At 36.8% G+C, this 25617-nt stretch overlaps 1 protein-coding gene across 5 annotated transcripts in view; it reads right to left on the minus strand.

The window, feature by feature from the left end:
• LOC150087015 (microtubule-associated serine/threonine-protein kinase 3-like) overlaps positions 1–25617 on the minus strand; it is a 912052-nt gene that overhangs the window by 669894 nt on the left and 216541 nt on the right. For all 5 annotated transcript variants that reach the window (XM_090372902.1, XM_090372903.1, XM_090372904.1 and 2 more), the window contains one exon: positions 9836–9902. In XM_090372902.1, the coding sequence (XP_090229028.1) occupies positions 9836–9902 (67 nt within the window). The remainder of the gene's footprint in view (positions 1–9835; positions 9903–25617) is intronic.

The raw sequence follows: 25617 nt of genomic DNA on the forward strand, positions 1-25617 counted from the left end.
TTCGCTGAACTTAAGCTTTTCTTGGTCCCCCCCTCACCAGTCTTGTTGCCCTTTTCTGTATTCATTCCAGTAGCTCTACATCCTTCCTAAAACAAGGTTTCCAGACCTGTATGCAGTACTCAAGGTGTGACCTGACCGATGTTTTATAGAAAGGTATAATCACCTCCTTATTCGTGCAAGCAACGTTCCTGTATATCACTGACAAAACCCCATGACTTTTCCTGGAAGCCTGTCTGCATTACTCAGAGAACTTCGTGCCTGATTGCACAATCACTTCAGGTCTTTTTCACACTTTACTACCCTGATTGTAGTACCACAGACTTGGTACGGGGGATACTGCAACCCATATGCAGTACTTTGCATTTGTCAATGTTAAACTACAGCTGCCATTTCTCAGCCCATCTGCCAAACTTTTAGATCATGATGCAGTAGCATACTGTCATTAACAACCCTGCCAACCTGTGTATCATCTGGAAACTTGGACATTAGGCCTGGTCTACCTTCATCAATATCATTGATAAATATACAAAACAGCAATAGGCCAACATCAAACCCTCAAGGACACCACTAATAACATTAGTCCCCAAAGAGTAGTGTCCACTGATCACACATTCTCTGTCTTCGATTATTCAATCATCCCTATAACCACAGCAGCAAATTGTCCTTAATGCCATACTGCTCCAATTTTAACAGCAGTCTTTTACATGCAAGAGAATCAAAAGCTTTCCAGAAATCCAAGTATATGATATCAAAATTATTTTTTGCATCCACTTCCTTTATGACCACATCATAGTATCCAATCAAATTGGACAGACAAGAGTTACACTTAACAAATGCATGCTGTGTCCGAAATATAACTGCAATCTTGTCTATATGATCCTGGATTATTTCTTTAACCAGTTACTCCATTATTTTTCCTGAAACAGAAGTTACACTAACAGGCCTGTGATTACTTGTGTTTCCCTTTGATCCCCCTCTATGAATTGGAGAAACACTTGCACTTCTACAGTCGATGGGATTTATGGAATTTTTAAGTGAATAAATCCCATCCACCCCTTCTTATATTTAACTGCAACAAGTTCTCTCCACTTTCGTCTCAATTATTACAAAATCATTTAGCTCTCTGCTGGAATTTGATATACTTTCTGTCTCCACTACCCTACAGAATTCCTCATGTATGAAGGCAGATGCAAAATACTTATTCAGTTTATCAGCTACTTGAGCAGAATCATCAACACTTGAGCCATCAATGTCAAGTGGACCAATCCGATTCAGCCCCTTCCTTCTAGAGTTTACATAATTAAAGAAGCATTTTCTGTTTTTCTTTGCATCATTTGCCAAAGGTTTCTCATAATCTGCCTTCGCTTGCCTAACCTCCTTTATGACTTGATTACAGAGCTTTTAACTTACAATTAGCTTATATCTACCATAGGCATCTGTTTCACGTGCATCACATGCATTTTTCTTTTCAGTCATGAGTTTCATCAGTTCATCTGACATCTATTTAGGCCTATACCTTGAAGAGTATTTCTTAGTTGGCATGAAACGCCTTGTAGCTTCTATGATTAATTCCTTGAAAGTTTCCCAATTAGAATTTGCTGACAATAACAACATCAGTTGGTCCCACTGCATAGAATTTAAAAATTGGAACTACTTTAGTCACCTTTATGAAAGCAAAAACCCCTCCCTTTACCCTTGATAATAGTTGCATCTCTAAGTAAATCCCAAATCAATAATACACCATGATCATTACCACCTAGTGGTTCCTTTATCTGCAGGTTCTTAATGAATGAATGAATAATCACTGCTGATAATTAGATCAAGAGTATTGCTCCCTCTGGTTGCCTCTTGAACATGCTTCTGTAGAAAACAATCGTCATATAAATTCCTTAGTCTTGCTAGTGCACGAGTGACCAAAACACAAGTTCCAGGTAGAAAATTAAAATCTCCCATTGTAAGACCTTCTGATTTACTGACCTACTCCATTTCTCTGTACAGCTGTTCACTGTACTCATCACTGTCATCAGCCCTATAAAACACTCCTTCATTATAGCTTTTTCAGTTTATATGTCATACCAAACTGAACCAACATTGATCTGGTAACCCATGTCAACTGGATGCACTGTGTTAGATTTTGTGTTTCCTAACTAATAGCATAGCTCCTTTCTATTCTGTCTGTCCTTTCTGTACACATTTTACTCCACATATTCAAATTCTGCATTCCTTATATCTGAGTGGGATATCATGTCTTTGATATCCCAACAATGACGGCGTTTGATGTCTAGACCTGCACTTCAAATTCATCAAATTTATTTACTATGCTCCTAGCAGTGGTTTACATGCAAGTATACATGCACTTATTCTTACTCTTAGTTATCCTAACGCAGCCCATATATTTGCTTGTTCCAAGATGAATGTTAGCAGTCCTTGAAATCCCTGGCACCTTGCTTTCCAGGATGCTGCTCATTCCAACAGAAACAGTGTAAGAATCACATTCACATCTGCCTGCAGCTACTGCTGCGCTTTTAGTATATGTATCCTCCCATGTTTTCCGACCTGCTTAACACTGCCTCGATAGCACAGCAGATATTCTTTTGCACTTTCTATTTAAATGTATCCCATCCCTGTACAAGCAGTCACTCCTGTTAACAAGAACAGAACATGCAGAGAAAAATTCTACTCTATGAGCCTTTCACGATCTCTCCAGGGCTGAATTGACTCACAAGGCCCTAATCATATACTGCCTCCTATCGCATCTTGGCAGAAGTGCAGACTTTGAAATGTAGTTGTAACTCACAACTTATTTATTTTTGTCAACATTAACTTGTACCTGTTAAATAAGTCCCAGATCTCCTATTCTTAATGTCATTAGTGCTAGTGTCAAACAATACCACCTTTTGTGCCCTTAAAAGATGATATCTGAATGACATCATCATCAACTTTTCCACCTGACACACATACCCTGGTCCTATTCCACTTGAACATTCTGCACAATATATTTCCAGTTTCTTTAACAGAATCACCGACAACAATTAGCTCCTGTGGGACCAGTGCATTCTGCCTTAGGGATTGCTGCTGCTGTGTTGCCTGTTAATCAAGTGCAAGGTCCAGAGTTGATGTGGGCATCTGAGAGCTTGATGGGTTCCCCCCAATTGAAGTCTTTCAAGGGTATTCACCCTGTTCTTCAAGCTCTCATAAAGGCCCATAACAATCCTGGGTTCATGCTTAATATCTTCACACACTTTACACTGAGCACAGATGACAATTACTTCCTTCAATTCTCCCCCAAGCGGCAGCACTCCCACTATCTTGTTTTCAAACTTTTGAATAATTTCAAGTTTTTGTTTAATTTGAAAGCACAACTCTTCCATTAGCCCATAATTTTCGAAATTTCTAAACAAAAAAATATAATAAAATAATAGTTACTATAAAAAAAAAAAATTCCGACATCCATGACATAAATAACGAAACAAAATTTGTCTTTTTGCGATGCAACAGAACACAACAATTGACGCAAAACATTAAATCAAACTAAACATTTGGTCGCTTTTTTTTTTGTTTTAAGCGGCAGGTGTGAAGACAGCTGGAGTTGCAAAATAATAGGTACACTCATCTCCCAATGACGACATAACGCCGGTTCTTCTCGCTTATTTACGACTTGCAAAATATTTGTTTATACAGTCGGTCCTCGTATAACACGTGTTTACATTACACGAATTCGATCATACACGATTTATAAATAGGGGAACGTTATCTTACATAACACGAACCGAATTCGCTTATACACGATTCGACTTTGTGTTTACAAGAAATGGCAGTCGAACGCGGAATCACCCCAACCGAACGCAACACGATAGGAATGAAGAAGATTCTGAAAATGTATTTATGTGTTTTATATCAGTGAAGGGGAAACACATTTCACCATAATAACGCAAAAACCAACACAATTCCAGCTATCGATATAATAGCAAATGCAATTAGATGGAGTTTACTACCAGTTTATAACAGATTCCATTAGCAGAAACGCAACTGGAAATTATTTTTATTGTTTTATGGTAGTAACCCCCCAGAAATGTGCTTTAGTAAAATGTGAGGTGTTAATAGTGTATCTCGGCCTTTACGGTGTTGTTTATTCAGTTGCTACATGCGCACAGCTTTGTTTATGTGTATCAAGCGTGCCTCCTCGTTTTATAATTGTGCTTTATTCCCTAAAAATAAGTAATACTTAAAAGGTGTGAAAAGGAAGCGTTCTGGCTAAGATACTGCAGATTTAGAGAAAAAAAAAGAAGCAATATCGATAAACAGAGGTGGACTGGATCAAAAATTCTTAACCGGGAAAATTTATAGTGGCCTCATACTATGGTTTATGGCCAAAATCACACCGGCCTCCGGCCCACCGTGGTTTCCCCCGTAAGGCTTCTGTCCACCTCTGTCGATAGAGAAAAAATATGAAATTGTGAAACGCTTTGAGCGAAATGAAAGGCCATGTGATATTGCACGTGCTATAGACCTAAATCAGGCAACGCCGAGAATTACAAAGAATGCAGAGAAAATAAAAACAACTTTCATAGCAGGAACAACTCAGTGTAATTAAAATCCATTAGATTAAGACACAAGAACTGGAAGAGATGGAACGGCTGTCATCTGTGGAAGAGATGGAACGGCTGTCATCTGTTAGGATAGAAATTCAAATAAAAAACAAGTTTGCTTACGATAGAAGCAAAAGCATTAGCATTATTTTATTACGACTTACGTATTATAAAATACGTAAGTATTTTATTACAACTATTTTATTTAATATAATAATTTTTTTACAAATAAAATACGTATTTTATTCGTAAAAATACTTTTTTAGTATTAAAAAATACTAAAAATACTTTATTATAATATTTTTATTACGTATTTTAATCGTTATAAAATACTTACATTTTATAACGATTAAAATCACCCGATTATTTATTGTTTGGTAATGTTTTGGTTCCAAATGTGTGTTCAATCTTGGGTGGTCGGCACCTAACCCTACTTTTCCCATAGGGCCTGTTGTTTATATTGCATGATTTCGCATTGCACAAGGTTTTCTAGGAACGCAACTATCGTGCTATATGAGGACAGACTGTACCTATTCTAATTATTACTTGAAATTTATGATTTCTGGTAGAGTTTTTTTATTTTTTTTTATTTAAATTTGGAGTCTTGAAGTGTCCTGGTTAATCCAGTCCTGGTAAATCAATAGTCTGCTGTACATCATTATTACAGTATTTTATGTTGGTAACGTCTTACTGTGTGTTTAATATATCAATTAAACTTTATTATACGAATGTACATACAAGAAAATCACAATATATATGGGATCAGCAGGTGTTTGCTTATATCCACAGTTTCAGCCATCTGCGGTAGGTCTTGGAACGTGTCCCCCACGGATACTGTATTTGTTGACATTAGACTTGAACTTCTGTAGACAGCAATTTTCAGGAAATACGTATGAAGGAAGGTTGTTCCAGAAAACGGCAATTGAATGAATAAACAAAGAAAATGAAAAGTTGTTTCTGTGAGTTTGAAGTTGGACAGTAAATAGATTTTGGCTGGTGGCAGCACATGTTCGGACTGATTTGAAAAAAGAGAGTGGGAATTATAGAAGCCAATTCAGAAGAACAGTGCCCATGGAAGTATCTGTAGAAGAGGCATGCAGCAGAAACAGTACGTCTATGAGAAAGTGAGTGGAGAGACTCTGTTAGAGATGAGTCATTAATTAACCTAACTGTCCTCTTCTGAATGGAATCAAGAAGCCTGAGAGAGGTTTTGGGGGCACCACCCCAGATGTTGAACAATATTCCATGGTAGGGCAGATTTGCGATTTGTACAGAGTGAACTGAACAGCTGTTTGCAATAAAAGTAATGCTAAGAGCAAAACAGAACACCAAGTTTTTTAGATGCAGAGGAAACAATATTTGTAATGTGCTTGTGCCAAGAGAGAGAGATTAGAAGTCAGGATAATCCCCAAAAGAGATATATCATCTTGCCTGAATCCTTTTTGCAAGATATAAGACAGGACTGAGTTATAGAAGGATTGAAATCAACTAAGTTATCTTTGCCCTACTGGAGATGGGCTTTTGAGGAATTGGTAGCGGCTATTCGAGAAGTTGAAGTTGATTGAGCTAAGCAAGGTTTTTCAACCTGGAAAGTGGAATGCAATGTGCTATCATCAGCAAAATTATGGATAGGATTTCCAGTCAATGGAAGAAGGTCATCAATATACAAGAGGACAAGAGTGGAGGAAAGAACTGAACCTTGGGAGACACCTTCATTAGTGGAGAAGTTAGAAGACAGACAGCCATCCACCATCACCCTTAGCAAGCGATCAGAGAGAAAACTGGATAACCAATTACACAAATCAATTGGCTAGCCGTAAGATGGAAGCTTGTTTAGATCTTTATGCCAAACATGGTCAAAAGCCTTTGAGATGTCAAGAGCAACTGCTTGTGTTTCACTGAACTTTTTCATTGAATTTGTCCATAAATGGGTAACATGAGCCAGAATATCACCAGTGGATTGACACTGATGGAATCCATACTGGCAATCGTTGATCAGACCGAAGGTTTCTAGGTAGTTTAAGAGTTGGCAATTAATTGATTTCTCCATTATTTTAGAAAGAATATAAGTAATTGCAATGGGGATTTGCCACCCTTTTTAGGAAGTGGGCAGATATGACCAAATTTACAAGCAGAAGGAAAAACACCTTTGGAATAAGAAAGTGAAAAAACGTGGCAAAGAATAGGAGTATATTCAGTAGCACGGGTTTTGAGAATGTGGAGAAATACCATCAGGGCCTGGAGCTTTCTTAGCATCAAGATTTCTCAGAATTCTTCTGACATCCTTTTGGTGGAAGACCACAGGAGGCATTGCATGAAGCGTGATGGGAATGGTGGGAGGTGTCCATTTGGTTTTGACAGAGGTGGGAGCAGAGATGGGTAAAAATTGTGGCCAATAGCTTAGGCAAGAGACCAGAATGCTGTGCTACCATTAGGGCAAGAAGCAAGTTTTCTACTCTCTTTGCCTGTTCAACATCTTGTTTGGACTGATTAATAACTGCTTTACAATTGTTGCGAGCTTTGGTGTAGGCAGAAAATGAATCTGAAGAATTGAAAACAAGCCAATTAGGATATGCAACGCTCTTCTCTTGAACAACCTTAACGCATTTATTGGAAAACAAGGTTTAGATAAAGGACGAGATTTTAAAGTGGAGTGTGGGATAAAGGATTCCATTCTTACAAAAATAATTTCACTGACACGATCTGAGCAAACTTTGACATCAGAAGTTTTGAATCAGTACTCCAATCAACAAAAATAAGAAAAAAATCTCGCAGGTAATCCCATTTTGCATTCTTGTAATGCCAAACAGCACGAGGTTGGGAATAGCCATGAGATAAAGGCTCCATTGGAGAATAGACAATCACCGAGTTTTGATATGAGGTGCCTAAAGGACCACTCACTTTGACTGTGTACTTAGAAGGCTTGTTTGTTATGCAGTAATAATACTATGCACTGGTTATGTAATGAAGTTTATGTTATTGAATATATATATATTGGAATGTCAAGTTTATGGTATATATATACAGGGTGATTCACTACCAGTGCGAAAAACTTGCAGGAGATGTAGGGGGCACAAAGACGAATCGGAATCACATAGCATTGCAGGGTCAGAAACGCCTTCATCATGCGGTAGAGGGCATTGAACGGGAGGTCACATGAACAGCGATCCAGCTGGAAATCAGCATTTGCGAACTGTTTCTGTTGAGAAACCAAGTAGCAAAAGTCCTCCGGAGTGGATAATCCGCAAGCTTCAATGATTGGACACGTTGCAGATGGTATGAACTCATTTGGTTTGTGGATAGTATCCTCCAGACAATGGATTGGAAATACCCAATCGTTGGCCTATCGCTCGAGTACTCATACTCGGATTGCCTTCTGCAAGACGTAGGACATTCTCCTCATTGTCTGGCATCCTTGTCGTTCGTTCTCGATTCATGGTACCTCTCGTGAAACAACCAGTCTCACGTAACCTCCTGTGCACACGTGCGAAAATTATGATAAGGAGCACGCCAGTGCTGGGAAACATTCCTGGTACAAGCGCAGAGTGGTGCTCCCGTTACAGTCCGCAACTCCATACACGAGGTGCATGTCAGCCAGTTCAACGTTTGAATACTCGTCCATCCTACTGCCCCGGGAACCGGTTCGCAAATGCTGACTTCCAGCGGGATCACTGTTCACGTGACCTCCTGTTCAACGTCCTCTACCGCATGACGAAGGCATTTCGGACCCTGCAATGCTATGTGATTCCGATTCGTCTTTGTGCTCCCTACACCTCCTGCAAGTTTGTTGCACTGGTAGTGAATTAACTTGTATATCGTATCTCCTACCAAGTTTTAGTTACATGTATTATGCTATAATGTTGTGTGTGTAAAATCGTAGTTATAATAGACAATAAATTTATCTATTGCCAGCTTACATTATTCAAACTCTCAAGTGACCTATTTGCGATAATGAATCCATACCAAATCACTAATACTAAAGGCTCTAGAAATAATAATAATGCCATACATTGCGGACTATGTGATAAAATTAGGTTATTAAAACATGTATGCAGTGCTATAAAATTTATTTTATAAGCCTCTTCTAATACTAATTACACTGCTACAAATCTACGTATAAACCTCCAAGTATCTCCTATATCAACACTAAAACAATGTCGGCAAAATTCGAAAGTTCTAATTGATACAACAAAATGCCGGCAGAAGTAGACTGTGGTTTTTAAGCAATTACAAGGGCCAATTAAAGAACAAATACATCAAATTAATCAGGGAATTACAAATAAATACTAAACTTCTAATTTAAAATCAAAAGTTAGAGATAAACATTAATTTCAAATCAATAAATAAGTTCCAGTTAGTCGCTCCAGAAAAAATGTATTTTAATCCTGACCCCACTAATACATAATCTTGCTTCGTTGCATCACTTTGCTAATCCTAATAGTTAAATTGAGTCAAATGGCAAACAGAATGAAATTCACAACTAAGCCCTAGAGGACTCCATCCTCATGGATATAAATTCTAAAAATAGCATTATAGGTAACATCTGGGCATTGACTTCTTCAAAGAGTATTATTAGTCAGGAAGTTATGAACGCTGGTGGGCAATCTCTAATACCAAGATTATGGAGACCTTGGATGTATTCCACAGTGTCAGATTGTGTCAAAACTTTCCTAAACATCAAAGCATTATAACTGCATTCTGTGATGGTAATCAGAGAACTTATAGTATTTAAGCAGTCAAATTACTTGCTCTCCCACAGAACTTGATTACCTGTCGGAGGGCATTTATTTTACATTAACTAGTTAAATAAAAGTAATACCCAACATTGCATCTGCTATTATACAGACAACACTAAATATATATATCCCTAAACTGTAACCATATTTGCTAGACATTATTAACCACATAATACGTCTAAATTGTGAAACAATAAGCAAGTAATGACAGAGGTGATTTTGACTCTGTTTCACTGTTCATTTATACAAGTCATGGATCTCTAATAAATTTTATCACTACTGATTCATTATTCAGATTGTCATGAAAGTTACTTGTAGCTTACAAAGCAGTTTCTTTAATTGAATTTTTATTTATTTTATTATTAATTTTTTTAATTTGAAATGTTTCTGTTGAAATGAAATTAAAATCACTTAATTTTAATTTCATTTAATTAATTAATTAATTGAGTCTAGCATTAAAAATACAACTACACATTTTAAGTGTATAAAGAAACTTAAGGCTAACATTACCTTTTCAGTGATACACATGCAAAGTGTTGGCTAGGAGACATATTTCTGGGGCTTTCTAAAGAACTTCCTGAAGGTTAAAAATAAAATATTATGTACACACAAACACAGAAAAACCCACACAGTACGTATATATATTTAGTTATTATAATAGAATGTAAGTTATATAATTACAGATGCACACTTGTATGTTGTCAATTAAGATCATTATAAAAGTTACATTAAAAAACAATCTTACATTAAAAAATTAAAACAAAATAAACTAGATTATGCAAAAAATACAATAAATTTAAGACATAGATAAAATTTAAAAAAGAATATTAATTAATATAATTACAAGTAATATAAAAATTTTAAATCTTAAAATTAATATAAATATAAATTCACATTTATCATTTACAGAGATTGTGCCATAATATCAGGCTTGATGTAGCCAACTGGTCAGTATGGAGGTACAGTAGCACCACTGTTTCAGTTCAAGATCATGTAACTGTTAAATACAGTAATGATTGTTTTCTTATCAAAATGATCAATTGTAAATTCCCCTGAACAATCTAGCTAATTCTGAACTACAAACAAAATGCTAACTTCATCAGCAACTAATACAGCCTGATATCCAATGAAAATGAAAGGCTCGTGGATATCCATTTGTTATTTGTTCCCAATGTTACTAAATGATTAAAACCGAATATCTCCCTCTGTAGCTGAATTTTTTTTGTGAATTTAGAAGCTCAGTATGTATTAATAATATAAACTAGTCTAGTGAGTATAATAATACCCACTGGAATAGTTTTCCTATTCCAGGCTGCTGTAAACTAGTAACTTACTAATTCAACCAACAGTGATATTTTACCATTCTAATTTGACAGGAAATTCAATTACAGATATAGATATTTGGTCAATCATTTAGTTACAGTGAGTTACAAATAACAGAAATGAATATGCACAAATCTTTCATTCTGACTGGATATCGGGCTTTATTAGTTCCTGATGAAGTCACAGCCTTATTTTCATATAGATGAATGGAAATTTATAATCTAATGATTTTAATTTTAATTAGCAATTTTAGGTCAACTGATATTCTCATCTTAATTTTGTGCTACTCTTCACATAATCTACTTAAAATGTAATTCAGGCATTAAGGCAAAGCATGTGTGGCCCTCCAGCTGATTATCATTTCCAGCTTTAAACTGTGATAATCTCATTTTGTATTCTTACAATGGTCTGTATTCTTAGGTCACCATGATATAGCTGAGTAGTCAGGCAAGCGAGTGCAATTGCACATGCTCTTTGAGTGGGCCAGGGTTCAAACCGTGACTGCTAAATACAATTAACGTTTGTATTGGTTGATTTACTGTAAACTCCACTGACTTGGTAGTCATGCCGGAGTATAAAACAAGAACATACAGGTCTTCTAATTATGAACTCAATGCAGTCCTGAAAAGCAGCTTATATAAAGCAAAAGTTCATAAATTTGGAGCAACCTTTTAAGCTGGCTCTGACAGTTATAAACAGGCAGTTCCCAACTTTACGAGTTAATTCGTTCCTAGCGTGTGCTTGTAAAGTGTGAATTTTTTTTCCCATAGACGTAATGTTAAAAACAGGGGTTACGTTCTAGGCAATAAAAATTGACCACAGTAATGTTAAATAAAGGTCAACAAAATAATAGTTTGTGCTTAAGCAATGATTTATTTATCCACAGAAATTAAAACATAGCCTTTAAAAAAGCAAATTATAATAATAAAGAAATTATTTATGTCATAGAAGTGTTAAAGAATGTTTATTCTTCATCATCGACTAAATCCACACTCATATTGATGGTTCATCATTCGTTGTTGGGTCGAGACTCATTTGTCGGAAGCACAAGAAGTCTTCTTCTTTGAAAGTGCTTCAAGAGTCATTTGTTTCCAAGACAGTCTTCTATTTTCTTTATAAATTTCACAATAGCATGCATAAGCATTTTTTAAATCTGTAGAAAATTTTCTAGTGCTCTACAAGACAGCAAAAATAAAGAGCAACACAACTACCCTTTGTAACATCAGCATGGTAACTGCCTTATGTTATGTAAATTAGTGAGATGCTCTGTCTGCCTGAACAAACACACACAGTAGTAACGTATTTACGTGGTTTGAAATGTCGTATTTATGAATTTTTAGCATTTATTTACTGCAGTTAATGTTCATACTTTCATATTTTTTTTTGAGACCTGATACTTGAAAAAAAAAGAACTCTTAAACCCAAGAACTCATAAAGCAGGAACTGCCTGTACTTCTCTCCCCCCACTTCTATGTACTAAATATAAAATCAATAGTACTGTAATATTCCTTTCAACTTGAAGGAAAGTATACAAGCCAACTCGTTTAGGAGTAGGCTTGTATACTTTCTCTTGCTGAATAAAAGGTTCGGGGAAAAATGAGACTATTCTTCCCTTAACTTCAAGGTTAATCAGCAGTTTCATTTCTGTCTAGTTCTAGAGATCTAGAATTAAGGATCAAGACTAGTGACTAAGTTGGCACCATCATTTGAACCCACTAAATTGATGCTTTATTACTTAAAAATTGTATTTGTTTGTTTTTTTTTGCTATATTTTTTTTTACAATTAGTAGTGAAATTATTATATGTATTTATTTAATAAAGTAGGTGAAATAAATAACCATTCAACAGGAAAAACTGAACAAATGTGCATGAAATAAATAACCAATCAAATAAATATTATTAACTTATAATTTATTAACTTTCTTTCTTTCTTTCCATATTACTCATATATATATAAATAAATAAATATATGAGTAATGAAATTAAAAATAAAATAGATAAAGAATAAAATAAAATAAAATGAAATAGTCATTAAAGGCAGTAAAATACACATCCTCTACATGATACCCAATATATTACTGAAATTACGTATAAAAAATTAATACAAATGCCAGTAGTATGGCAAAACTGTAGAGCGAAAATTTAACATATTTTCGCTCTACAGTTTAAAATTTAACATTGGGTATCATGTGGAGGATGTGTATTTTACTGCCTCTAATAACTACTTCATATTTATTTTATTTTCTTCTTTTTCTATTTTATTTTTAATTTGATAACTCATACATATGTAAATCAGATGGTAGTAGTGGGTTTGACGTGCTAAAGCTGCGCCTGTACCACCATCTGTCTATATAAGCTGGTTATACTTTTAGTATATCAGTGGTATGGCTTTGCTCCGGAGTTCTAGTCCTTTCTATTGTTTATTTTTCGCTGCATAAGGACCACTGTTATGCAAATCCTCTGCATTTGTGGCTCAACCAGAGGAAGGAGGGGTGGATAGGTACTTCATTCGGTTCGCTTATGCGACGATCAATTCAATAATAGAAGTCTTATTAATTCTATAAACTATAAATTTATAGTTTATAGAATTAATTTTTAAAAAAATGTAAAAATAATTAATAAAACAAATTAAATTAATAAACAATATCAAACTGATTTTACAACATAGTATTCTCACATGGGGATAGTTAGTTATTTTTGTACTTATATCTCTTAATTTCATGATGTACTTTAATTTTAAGCTAAAATCACACCCAGACTACAGCTGCTATTCAAAGAGTTGAAAGTAGTGAAAATAATACTTTGTGTGTGTGTGTGTGTGTTTTGGAGAGAAACTGCACAAAGCAGTTCTCCTAAAAATCGACGATTTATAACATGTTGCACCTTCAAGAAAAATAACATAAGTCAAAATCAATTTTTTCAGTTTAGTGATTTGAATGCAACAGGAAAAGTATTCTTTTACCTAGAAAAAAGTTGTAGAGTAAACTGCAAAAATTGGTAAATTTTTAAAAATTTCCTTTGTCGCTATTATAAAGAATTAAAGTTTAAAAAATCTTATTTTGAAGTTCCTGTAAAATTACACTTCTTGGACTTGTCATTTTTCTAGAGAAAGTACCATGTGTTGCTTGCTACATATTTACAAAATATCCTGTAGCAGTACATCATAGAGCCAAAGGAGATGCTTTGTATATATTTGATCCAGAAAATATCAGATTAAGTGCAAATTCAGCATTCTAATAGGCAAATATACAACTTAAAGAACAGGTCAGGTTTGTTCTCAAAAGTAATTAAAACAAGGGCGTGATAAAACACACGGCTGCCCAGTTTGGAGGGCATATTGAAAGGCCATTTGCAGACATTGACCTTAGAGATCAATGTCTGCTGAAGAAGAGGGTGGGGATACCAATTCCAATCACCCAAGATACAAAAGATGGTTCGTACCTGTGTAACTAAATTATCCAAATTAGCAAGGGATATAAACAAACTACTGTTATTGCTATCTCAACCATAACTTTAAAAACAACTGCTTATCAAGGTGTTTGCAGAGATATAGGTCTAGAGGATGGTCTCGAGTTTACTAGCAATGCCACTTCTCAATGAGTTATATAGTAATTCCTATCTTTTCTATATATTATGTGATGTTTAATTGTTATGGATATTTGAAGGATTAGATTTGTTTCATATAGACGAAAAACAATGAAGTGGGAGGCATGCCTATACTCACTAATTAGGTCCACACATCATCTACGTTTCTTGGAGCCCACAGCATTTCCATGTACGTTATTTGGATTTATCAGGTGTGTGTGTTTTGTAGTATGTTTCCACCTGGCCACCCCACCTCTCTTTTTGGGAATAGTGGTCTGATGATGTCCATGTCCACATGATAATCTCCACATGAATTTCAAGAACTGGTCGTCCTCATTTGATTTTTCACCTATGTCCATGGTATCAAGTACTGAATTTTTTTTTTTTATTTCTTTCAGAGCTTCTTGTTTTCTCTACTGGCTGCTGCACTGTGTTTTTATCTCGCAATATTGTTAGTAGTGCAATTATAGATTGAACTGTATGTTGTTGGTTAGGCTGTTCTTTTATCTTGCACAGTCAGATATTGAAATGCTTGGGAACTGAACAATTGGACTGCACTGTCATGGAGCACTGTTTTGTACAACTGAAGTATAGGAGGGTGATTTAGTAGACACTAAAAACTATTTCTTTGCTTCTAACCACAGGAAGCACAAGTGGTTATACATAAGCAGAATGCTTGAAAGTGCTCAAATTTGTGTCACTCAAAACACTAAGACTAGGTTTTAGCCTTGCATTCCTGTTAGGAATACAAGGTTGAATTTTCCATCTTAAATATCAAGCTTTTATGGTTAATAGCAGATTTGGTATTTTAAAATTAAGAATGATTGTCCCAGTAGGAAAAAGTATTCCATCTTTCTTCATGACTATCCTTTTAGAATGTATTACATTTTGATCCCTTAGTTCTTGAATGTTCTTTTCTTTTCCTCAGATACACTATGCAGATTTCACTCTGCTACTGCTCCTTCAGAGGAGTTCAAGATGACATGCAGGGTAAGCTTTGTAGGAATTCTCCCAACTGTTGATCTTTTGATAGTTTTTTTGAGTGTTTATGCTCGCTCACTCACTCTACTAGATGTCAGGCATCCTTGAACGATTGACAAGATATTCTTGAATTAAAAATGGAAGAGCTTACTCAATGGATGTCTGTCAAGGAGTGCAGTATTAGAAAAAAAAAAAGGGAAGGGGCAGGGCTTTCAGATACATCTAATGCAAGGAGGAAGGGAAAAAAAAAAAAAAAAAAGAAGAAGCATTTATCATCTCTATTCAATAGATCTGAATCAAACCACAGGTGTATATCTGTTGTTGTTCGTGTTGCTCCTTTTAGCCCTGAACAAGGGATTTTATTCCAGCCCAAGAATATAAACATACACAAAACCAAAAAAACAAGTTTTCAATCTTTAGTTATTCTTATAACATTAAATTATTTTGTTTCCATTATAGCATTTAACTAAGAAAAGAACTAATGTAAATGCTGTCATTCAACTTCACATAACTTTATGTTAATAGCAAGACAGTTCTATTGTTATTTTGATTCAATATCGAACCCATTTCTATACTGTTTTTGAAGAAAACCAGGTTCACATTCTCATGTTGACTTGCTGCATTCATGAACGGGTTTTTTTTTTTTTTTTTTTTTTATGTGAACCCCAAACACGAGAGGTATTAGAACCTATAGTACTTAGTACCGTGCTTGGGTTGGAGGTTGAGAAGACGAAAGAAGATATTTCTTGACATTGGACTTGAACGTCTGTAGATTGTAATTTTCAGGAAATACGTATGAAGGAAGGTTGTTCCAGAAAATGGTAGTTGAATGAATAAATGAGGAAGATGAAAAGTTGGTTCTGTGGGTTTGAAGTTGGACAGTAAATGGATGTTGGCTGGTGGCGGCACGTGTTCGGACTGTTTTGAAAGAGAGAACGGGAATTATAGAAGCCAATTCAGAAGAACAGTGCCCATGGAAGTATCTGTAGAAGAGGCATGCAGCAGAAACAGTACATCTAGGAGAAAGCGAGTGGAGAGACTCTGTTAGAGATGAATCATTAAGTAACCTAACTGCCCTCTTCTGAATGGCATCAAGAAGCCTGAGAGAGGTTTTGGGGGCACCACCCCAAATGTGGGAACAATATTCCATGGCAGGGTGGATTTGCGATTTATATAGAGTGAGCAGCTGTTTGGAAGAAAAGTAATACCAAGAGCGAAAGAGAAAACCAAGTTTTTTAGATGCAGAGGAAGCAATATTTGTAATGTGCTTGTGCCAAGAGAAATTAGAAGTCAGGGTAATCCCCAAAAGAGATATATCCTTTTGCCTAGAAATCGGAGTGTCACTAAAGATAAGCATAGGAGCAGAAGAATCCTTTTTGCGAGATATAAGACAAGACTGAGTTTTAGAAGGGTTGAAATCAACTAAGTTGTCTATGCCCCACTGGAGAATTACCTGAAGATCGGCATTTAAGGAATTGGTAGCAAATTTTCGAGAAGCTGAAGCTGATTGAGCAGGACAAGGTTTCTCAAAATGGAAAGTGGAATGCAATGTGCTATCATCGGCAAAACTATGGATAGGATTTCCAGTCAATGGAAGAAGGTCATTAATATACAAGAGGAAAAGAGCGTGGGAAAGAACTGAACCTTGGGGGACACCGGCATTAGTGGAGAAGTTAGAAGACAGAGAGCCATCTACCATCACCCTCAGTGAGCGATCAGAGAGAAAACTGGATAACCAATTACAGTGGACTACAACTAATCCGAACCCCGCTAATCCGAACATCCGCCTAATCCGAACACGTTTCGGTCGCCAGAGAGGAAATTTTTTAGTTCGAAAAATATACATTTTTTGTATTTTCCAGTTAAATTTAAATGGCAGTAATGGTACAAAAACATTTAGAATTCCATAAAACGATTGTATTTTATTGTAGTACTGTACTAATACAAAATTAATAGATCAGTGTTTGACATGGCCTATTAAAATTACAGATCTATACTTATACACCAAAACAGGAACAAAAGTTATTTTTCAGAAGTAACAAACTCTGTTAGTTTCTTTTGACGTAACGAAGAAAATCGGCTAGATGATGCTATGTTTTGCCACCGCTTCATAAACATGTAGTCTGTCGGTGTAGCGCTGGGATGTTGTTCTAAGTAGTGTAAAGCGAGGTCAAGGGCCGCTGTTGCGTCTGTGTGCGACACAAGTTGTTCCGGAGAAACACCGGGCTCGTCACCATTCTGCTTGGAGTCTTCTTGGGTGACAGCTGCCATGATGTCCTCATCCGACAGGTTTTCATGACCTATTCCATCCGCTGCAATCAACTCGTTAACGTCAGATTCTATTGCTTCCTCGCACCCGGGAATTTCCTGTACGAGCTGAATTAATTGTTCTATGTCATTGTTTTCGTCAGAGCTATCAACAAAGCCGAGAGAGGGCCATAATTTCTTCCATGATCTTTGTATGGACTGCTCGGTTACACCCTCCCACGACTCAGCAACCCAATATACAACATCTTTTAAGTTCACTTGTTTCATTTTCTCATGTAAAGAAAGTGAATTGGTGTTATCTTCTATCAAGGACCTAAGATATTTCTTTCTGTATGCAAGCTTGATAGATTGTAACACCCCCTGGTCCATGGGCTGTAATAACGGTGTTACATTAGGTGGTAAAAAAAGTTGCCTTTATATTCCCTGATGTCAACTCGGAAACGTCTGGGTGGGACGGCGCATTGTCTATGAGGAGAATGGCACGAGGTGGCAAATCATTTTCATTGCTGAAACGTTTCACTGCTGGGACAAATTGATTATGAAACCACTCAATGAAAAGCTGTCTGTTCATCCAAGCTTTTTTTTTTACTTTTATAATGAACTGGAAGATTGTTAATGTTCATATTTTTAAAAGCTCTCGGCTTCGCTGATTTACCGATCATCATCAAAGGTAGCTTGTGATTTCCTGAAGCATTACTATAAGCTATCAACGTCACTCACTCCTTATTCATTTTAAAACCTGGGGCACGCATTTCTTGTTGAGATGCTAGACTTTTTGTGGGCAAAGCCTTAAAATTTAAACTTGTCACATCAGCGTTATATATCTGCTGAGGTGAATAATGTGATACCAAATCAGCAAACTCACCCAAATATTTCTCTGCTGCAGCATGATCAGCTGATAATTGCTCCCCGGTGATCGTTAGCTGGCGAATCCCATGGCGCTTCTTCCAGCGATCAAACCAACCGGTACTTGAACTAAATGATTCATCACCTTTCATTAGTTTGTTGAGATGAATGGCCTTTTCTCTAACAAGGGGTTCACTTAGGGGTGTTCCCCTTCCTCTTTCCTGAGTGAACCACGTGAATAAGGCTTCATCAAGCTTGTCAAACATTGAGGGCCTTACTATTTGTCAATTTTCAATTGATTTTTCTGAAGTAGAGGTACAAAACTGCTCGATCTTTGCGCGGTTTTTTTTCCAGTCAGTTACTGTGGCCTTGCCCACACCAAACTCTATTGCTAATTTCGTTGCACTTTCCCCCTTGTCCAGCCTTTTCAAAACTTCCAGCTTATCTTTCAACGTACACGTTGTGTGTTTCCGTTTCGTGGCCATTGTGGCAGCAGACTGAACTAAAATAAACTATAAAATGTAATGCAGGGCGAAGATATAAACATTCACGTTTAATGCACAATGACGAGTGCAATTAGTCATAGCGTGGAGGGGGTTTGCTTCCGGTGTGTTACACTTGTGTGCAAACGCTAGTAGGCTTACTATACATTCATTCCTTAATAAACCAGACCTGTTTTACTGCTTGCTTCTGCATTATTGCAGTTATTCGGCTAATCCGAAATTCTGCTAATCCGAACAGGGCTTGGTCCCAATTAGTTCGGACTAGCGGGAGTCTAGTGTACTAAAAACAGTTGGCAAACCATAAGACAGAAGCTTGTTTAGAAGACCTTTATGCCAAACACGATCAAAAGCCTTTGAGATGTCAAGAGCAACTACTTGTGTTTCACCGAACCTTTCCATTGAATTAGTCCATAAATGGGTAACATAAGCCAGAATATCACCAGTGGATCGACACTGACGAAATTCATACTGGCAATCGTTGATCAGACGGAAGGTTTCTAGGTAGTTTAAGAGTTGGCGGTTAATTGATTTCTCCATTACTTTAGAAAAAGTAGAAGTAATTGCAATGGGACGATAATTGGATGGGAGGGATTTGTCACCCTTTTTAGGAACTGGCTGGATGTGAGCAAATTTCCAAGCAGAAGGAAAAACACCTTTCAAATAAGAAAGTGAAAAAAGGCGGCAAAGAATAGGAGTCAGTTCAGGAGCACAGGTTTTGAGAACAAGTGGAGAAATACCATCAGGACCTGGAGCTTTCTTAGCATCAAGATTCATCAAAATCCTTCTGATATCCTTTTGATGGAAGACCACAGGAGGCATTGAATGGAGCGTGTTGGGAATGGTGGGAGGTGTTTTACCAAGATCATTAACACATGAGCTGGAAGAAAAATGGGATGCTAGCAGGTCAGCTTTATCCTTGGCTGAAGTGACAACAGAACCATCTGGTTTGGACAGAGGTGGGAGCAGAGATGGGCAAAAGTTGCGGCCAATAGCTTTGGCAAGAGACCAGAATGCTCGGCTACCATTATGGCAAGAAGCAAGTTTTCTACTCTTAGCCTGTTCAAACTCTAGTTTGGACTGATTAATAACTGCTTTACAATTGTTGCGAGCTTTGGTGTAGGCAGAAAATGAAACTGAAGAATTAGAAAGAAGCCAATTACGATATGCAACATTCTTCTCTTGAACAGCCTTAGCACATTTATTGGAAAACCAAGGTTTAGATAATGGACGAGATTTTAAGGTGGAGTGTGGGATAAAGGATTCCATTCCTGCAAGAATAATTTCACTGACACGATCTGAGCAAACGTTGGCATCAGAAGTTTTCAAACAGTAATCCGACCAAAGAAAAGAAGTCTCACAGGTCATCCCATTTTACATTCTTGTAATGCCAAACAACACAAGGTTGGGAATAGCCATGAGATAAAGGTTCCATTGGAGAAGAGACAATCACCAAGTTGTGATCTGAAGTGCCTAATGGACCTCTCACTTCAACCGTGTACTTAGAAGGGTTGTTTGTGAGAAAAAGATCAAGCGTATTAGCTGTATGATTAGGATTGTCCGTATTCTTGTAGGTAAATGAACAATCTGTGCTAGGTCGTTAGTAATTGCAAAAGCCTCAGCATCTCGACCTGCTGGGTCGGTGTGACTAGAAAACGGAAGCCAGCTGGAGTTGTGAACATTAAAATCACCAAGAAAAATTACCTCACTGTTAGGAAAGTTGGACTGGAGAAAGTCAAGTTGCAACGAGAGGAAATCAAAGAGCTCCAAGTGATTAGTGGAGTTGGGAGAACGGTAGAGACAACAGATGAATTTGACACAATGAGGTAGAGAGATTTTAAGCCAGAGAAGATCAAAGAGAGGAGATTCCAAATTGCCTTTGAGGCGAAAGGAATCATACAGCAAATAATTTGGGCATCTGAGATGAGCAGTAGTTGAATCAACCGATAACTGAGATTCTGTCAGAAAAAGTACATAGGGTTTAGCAGACTGCAAGTGGAAATGGACATCGTTGAGATAGAATTAAGGCCACGTATATTTTTGAAATGAATTAGGAAGTGCTTGGGAGGTTTAGATCTTTTTGCGGATAAGCTTGCTCTATTAGTTTGACAATTCATGGTGTATTCAATAGTAAGAAAAAGTGGGTGGGACATGCTGTATGAAGTAATGAAATTTTTGGATAGGGCATACACATGGTAAGAATATACCCAGATCCTTGACATAACGTGGCCTCGACAATGCTCCCCGCATACACACTACTTGGACTCCCTCCAGTCACTATCTGGCAGAGTAGAGGTAGCAAGATTATACACTAGCTGATCCGGAAGCCTCCTAGAGAGTTACCAATAGGTTCGGTCCAGTGTACTAACTAGCGGCCGTCTGCAAACACCGTTTTAAAGCTGTACCCTCAAAATGTAAGGAATATTGGATCTCGCCACGACGTTCATCATAACCTCAAAAGTCATCACTCATACTGCATGATGGAAGAGATAGGGAAGGGTTCACCGGAACTTAGCTCTAGAGACTAAACATGGTTTCCACAACTTCAAGCCTCCAATAAGCAAAGTGGTGGTATTTCACCGGTTGATGAGAGTCATCTACCACCTAATGAATGTTGCATGATAATAATAAGATCACACAATTATGGGAATATTTTCTAAGAACTTCTCCAAGGAGTGGTACAAGCAGGGATACCACACTTTGGAAAACACTATTTCAAGGCAACAGATATACAGTCTAAGTAGCTTTACTGTAGGAATGTGAATCTGTTGGATATATGTACAAAAGATGGGTAAGCAACAAAAATCATTCAGTGGGGCCAAAATATGATATTCTTAAAGAAACACTCAAGTTTTGTAAGTTACAATCTCTCAAAATTAGGCAGCACCTGTGAAGAGACCTGAGTGAAGTGCTTTAGGCTTTAAATGGATTGAGTAAACTAAATTCAGATGGCACTAATATCTTTACTCTTTCTCAGACAATGCAAAAAAGAGGACACTAGAAAAGGGTAGTTGCAGGATATATGTGCAAAGGGGCTTAGAGGGGAATAGGCAATTCTGTATGTTATCAGACACTCAGTCTAAAAAACTGATGGATCTAATATCTTTATACTTTAGAAGATTTATGAGTTTGTTATTTTTTTTGTTTGTTATTTGGTTTTTAGGAGCATTGGCAAGTTTGGCCATATTGCTCCAGGGATATGCGGTGGTCATTCCCTGACCTTTCCGCATCCTCCGTATTTGGTGGTGACGGGCTCGACCCCGGTCCAATCAAGAAGCGTGTGCTACGCACTGCTGCTCCTTCCCACCTGGCTATGGAGGCGCCAGAAAATTTATGAGAAGTCCGGTTGGCCTGCCTCTCTAAAATCCACTCATGCACACCCTCTCATTGATAAGCCTTTGGTGGCAACAAACATGTAAGTGGTCCTCTTCAAGACACCTGGTCAACGTGAAGAGGAAAAGACTAAACCCACCAGCACTTTACGACAACATGACGAAACAAATGGCCCTCAATCCCCAGCAGCTTTTCGCTCTCCCTCTTAAGGCAGCAAGAGGATCAGAGTGGAAGCAGAGGGTGCTAAGAATCTCTGGGTATGACAAGGCTGCCATGCACAAAAACTGCACTTGACCCGTTCAATGTAAGATAGCTCATCGGTGAAGAGAGGATATTAGAGCTGGAAAAGGAATTAGAAAATGTGAATTGGAATATAATCAGCTTGGCAGAAACAACAAGAAGAAATAAATCACTTAAGTTTATCAAGTGGAAATCTGCTGTACACCAATGGAAACAGTGAGAAGAGGAAACAACATTTTGGAATTCAAAAGTACATCACCAAGGGTGTCAAGGTTACTACTCGGGATTTCTAAAAGGTACACAAACTAATGCACCAACATTAAGTCACAATGATGAAGAGGTTGAAGAAATGTACACCGAAATTGAGACTTCTAGATGAACAGAAAACTCACTGTACCATCATTATGGGGGACTTCAATGCTAAGGTTACAAAAGAGACAAAACAGCACAGAAGGGAAAACTATAGGAAATTTTGGAATTGGTGAAAGAAATGAAAGACTTGTGGAATTTGCAGAATCTCGAGGAATGTCAGTAATGAACACTTTCTTTCAAGAAAAGGGAGAACAGAAAGTGGACGCGGAAAAGCACAAATAGATTAACAACTATAGGTTTATAGTTGTTAACAACTATAGGTCATCAACTAATGATGTTACCATCCTGAAAAGGTAAATGTTGGAAGTGATCACAGAATGGTAAGATGTATCTTACCATTCTGTATCTTACCATAAGATGTATCTTTATACCTTACACTTGATATAAATGTAAGAAAAGAAAGGAAAAAACTAACAAGTAAATAATACGAAGGTCTTTTGAGAGCAGAGGAGAAAAATGAGTATGTACTGGAACAAGTTTGAGCTCCTGCAGACCTTTCAGGACCAAGATATCGACAAGGAAAACAACTTTCTGAAAGTGATTAAGCACAATAAACCTATAGTTGAAAAGAAATCCAAAGAAGAAAAATTATTTAAGAAACACTTGTCATGATGAACCGAAGAAGACAAATGAAGAGCAAGATAAACACCGCAAGCACAAAATTCAGTATACTGAGTAATGCAAAGCCATTAGAATGAGACTCAGAGAGGACGTAAGAAGATTTAACACAAGAAAAAGAGAACAAGCATTAAGGGAAAACAAAGGACTTAAATCAGTAGTCATGAGCAGTAATACAGAAAGACAAATGATACTGACTCTGAAGAATAGTGATGGTGTACTTATAAGTAGCAGAGAAGGCATAATTCAAATAGCAGAAGACTAATATAAAGTATTATATAAGGAGCAAGGGAATGATACTAGCAGTGGGGAAGATGGATCACAAATTAGCAACACATACTACATATCCAATATCCTTCCTGAATGCATTGAAGAAAATGAAGAGTCAAAAAAATCACAGATGAAGATGAAGTTACAGTAGAGTTGTTGTAATTTGGAGGAAGAGACATGACAGAAACTGGCCAGACTTCATAAAATACATTAGGAATGGTGTGACCCCTAAGGAGGGAATAATGTAATCATAATTTTGCTGCATAAGGAAAGTGACAAATCAGAAATTAGAAATTATAAACCAATTAGCTTGTTTTCCCACATCTACAATTTGTTTACAAGGGTCATCACTAACCGATTTAGAATCAACCGAAAGTGCAAGATGGATTTAGGACAGGATTCTCAACTATTCTCACCTTCACATAATATCACAGCTAATGGAGAAAGCAAATGAATATAAAACGCCATTATGCCTGGCATTTGTGGATTATGAAAAGGCATTTGACTCCATACAGCATAAGGTAATGTTTCGGGCACTGGGAAGACAAGGCATAGACACCCCATACATCATGATTTTGAAGAAAACATATGAGAATGCTACCTCCTTTATTAGACTAAAAAAAAAAACAGTAGCAAATTTAAATTTGAGAAAGGAGTTCAACAAGGAGACACAATATCCACGAAGTTGTTTACTGCTGCCCTTGAGGAAACTTTCAGAACAATGGACTGGTCCCAGAAAGGAGTAAAGGTGCATGGAAAATAACTAAACCATATATGATTTGCAGATGACATTGTGAAGAATTAGAAAAAATCCTTAATCAGTTATGCAGTGGTAGTAACATTGGATTAAAGATGAATATGGCTAAAACAAAAGTAATGATGCACAAGTATGCCACAGGAAGGGATATAATAATTGAAGGAGCAGAAATTGAAAATGTGGATTCATATACTTGTCTTGGACAAGTCATTAGCTGTAACAACGAAAATCGGCTGGAAGTCAAGAGAAGAATAAATTTCTGATGGATAGCATTCAGGAAATATAGTCACATACTGAGGAGCAATATCCAAATTTGTCTGAAAGAGGGCGTTTGCAAAATAAAATAATGAACCAATGTATCCTCCCCACCATGACTTATGGAAGTGAAACTTGGGCACTAACCAAAAGAATGGAAGAGAAGCTGAAAAATACACAGCAAAGAATGGAACGAATTATAGCAGGAATCAGACTGTCGGATAAGAAGAGAAACACATGGATTAGGCAGAAAACACAAGTAAAGGACATTCTTATCAAAACTAAAGAACTGGAATGGACTTGGGCAAGTCATAGCTCAAAGACATCAGAGATGGACTAAGAAAATAACAGAATAGTACCCAACAGTACTCAAAAATAGTACCTCAAAGAAAACCTGGAAGACAACAGAGATGGACAGATGAAATTCAAGAGTTTGTGGGTAGTAAATGGATGGCCACTGGACAAAACAAAATGAAATGGAAAGTTGCGGGAGGAGCCTTCATTCTGCAGTTGATTGAAAATGACTGATGATTCAAAAAATGTACCGTCAGCCAGAAACTGAAAACTAATGTTATTTCATCTCATGTTTTTGAATGAATAGTTTGAAAAATTTAAGGAAAGATTACACAAATTATTAGAAAGGATGAACAAAAGATATTACATGAGTGTACATAGGGGTGGGGGTTTTTTTTTTTTTTTTTGTGTAATGCTGTATAAGCTTGCTTCCTTGCCCACTATTAATACTAATACTAAAACATTTGAATTTACAAAAAAAAATAAATAAATAATAACTCACAACTAATGAAGTGGCTGACTTCTTTCGTTTATCAATACAGTATCAGATTATGTGATAGAAAAACTGAAATTCTGGAGATGGCTTCCTTTTTTTTTTTTTAGACTGTGGAAGTAATTTGCAACTGGGTAGCAGTAATTTTTAAATGCTG

This window comes from Mastigoproctus giganteus, chromosome 4 (genome assembly GCF_048544385.1).
Source record: "Mastigoproctus giganteus isolate SK-2022 chromosome 4, ASM4854438v1, whole genome shotgun sequence".
In the NCBI taxonomy this organism is placed as follows: Eukaryota; Metazoa; Arthropoda; class Arachnida; order Uropygi; family Thelyphonidae; genus Mastigoproctus; species Mastigoproctus giganteus.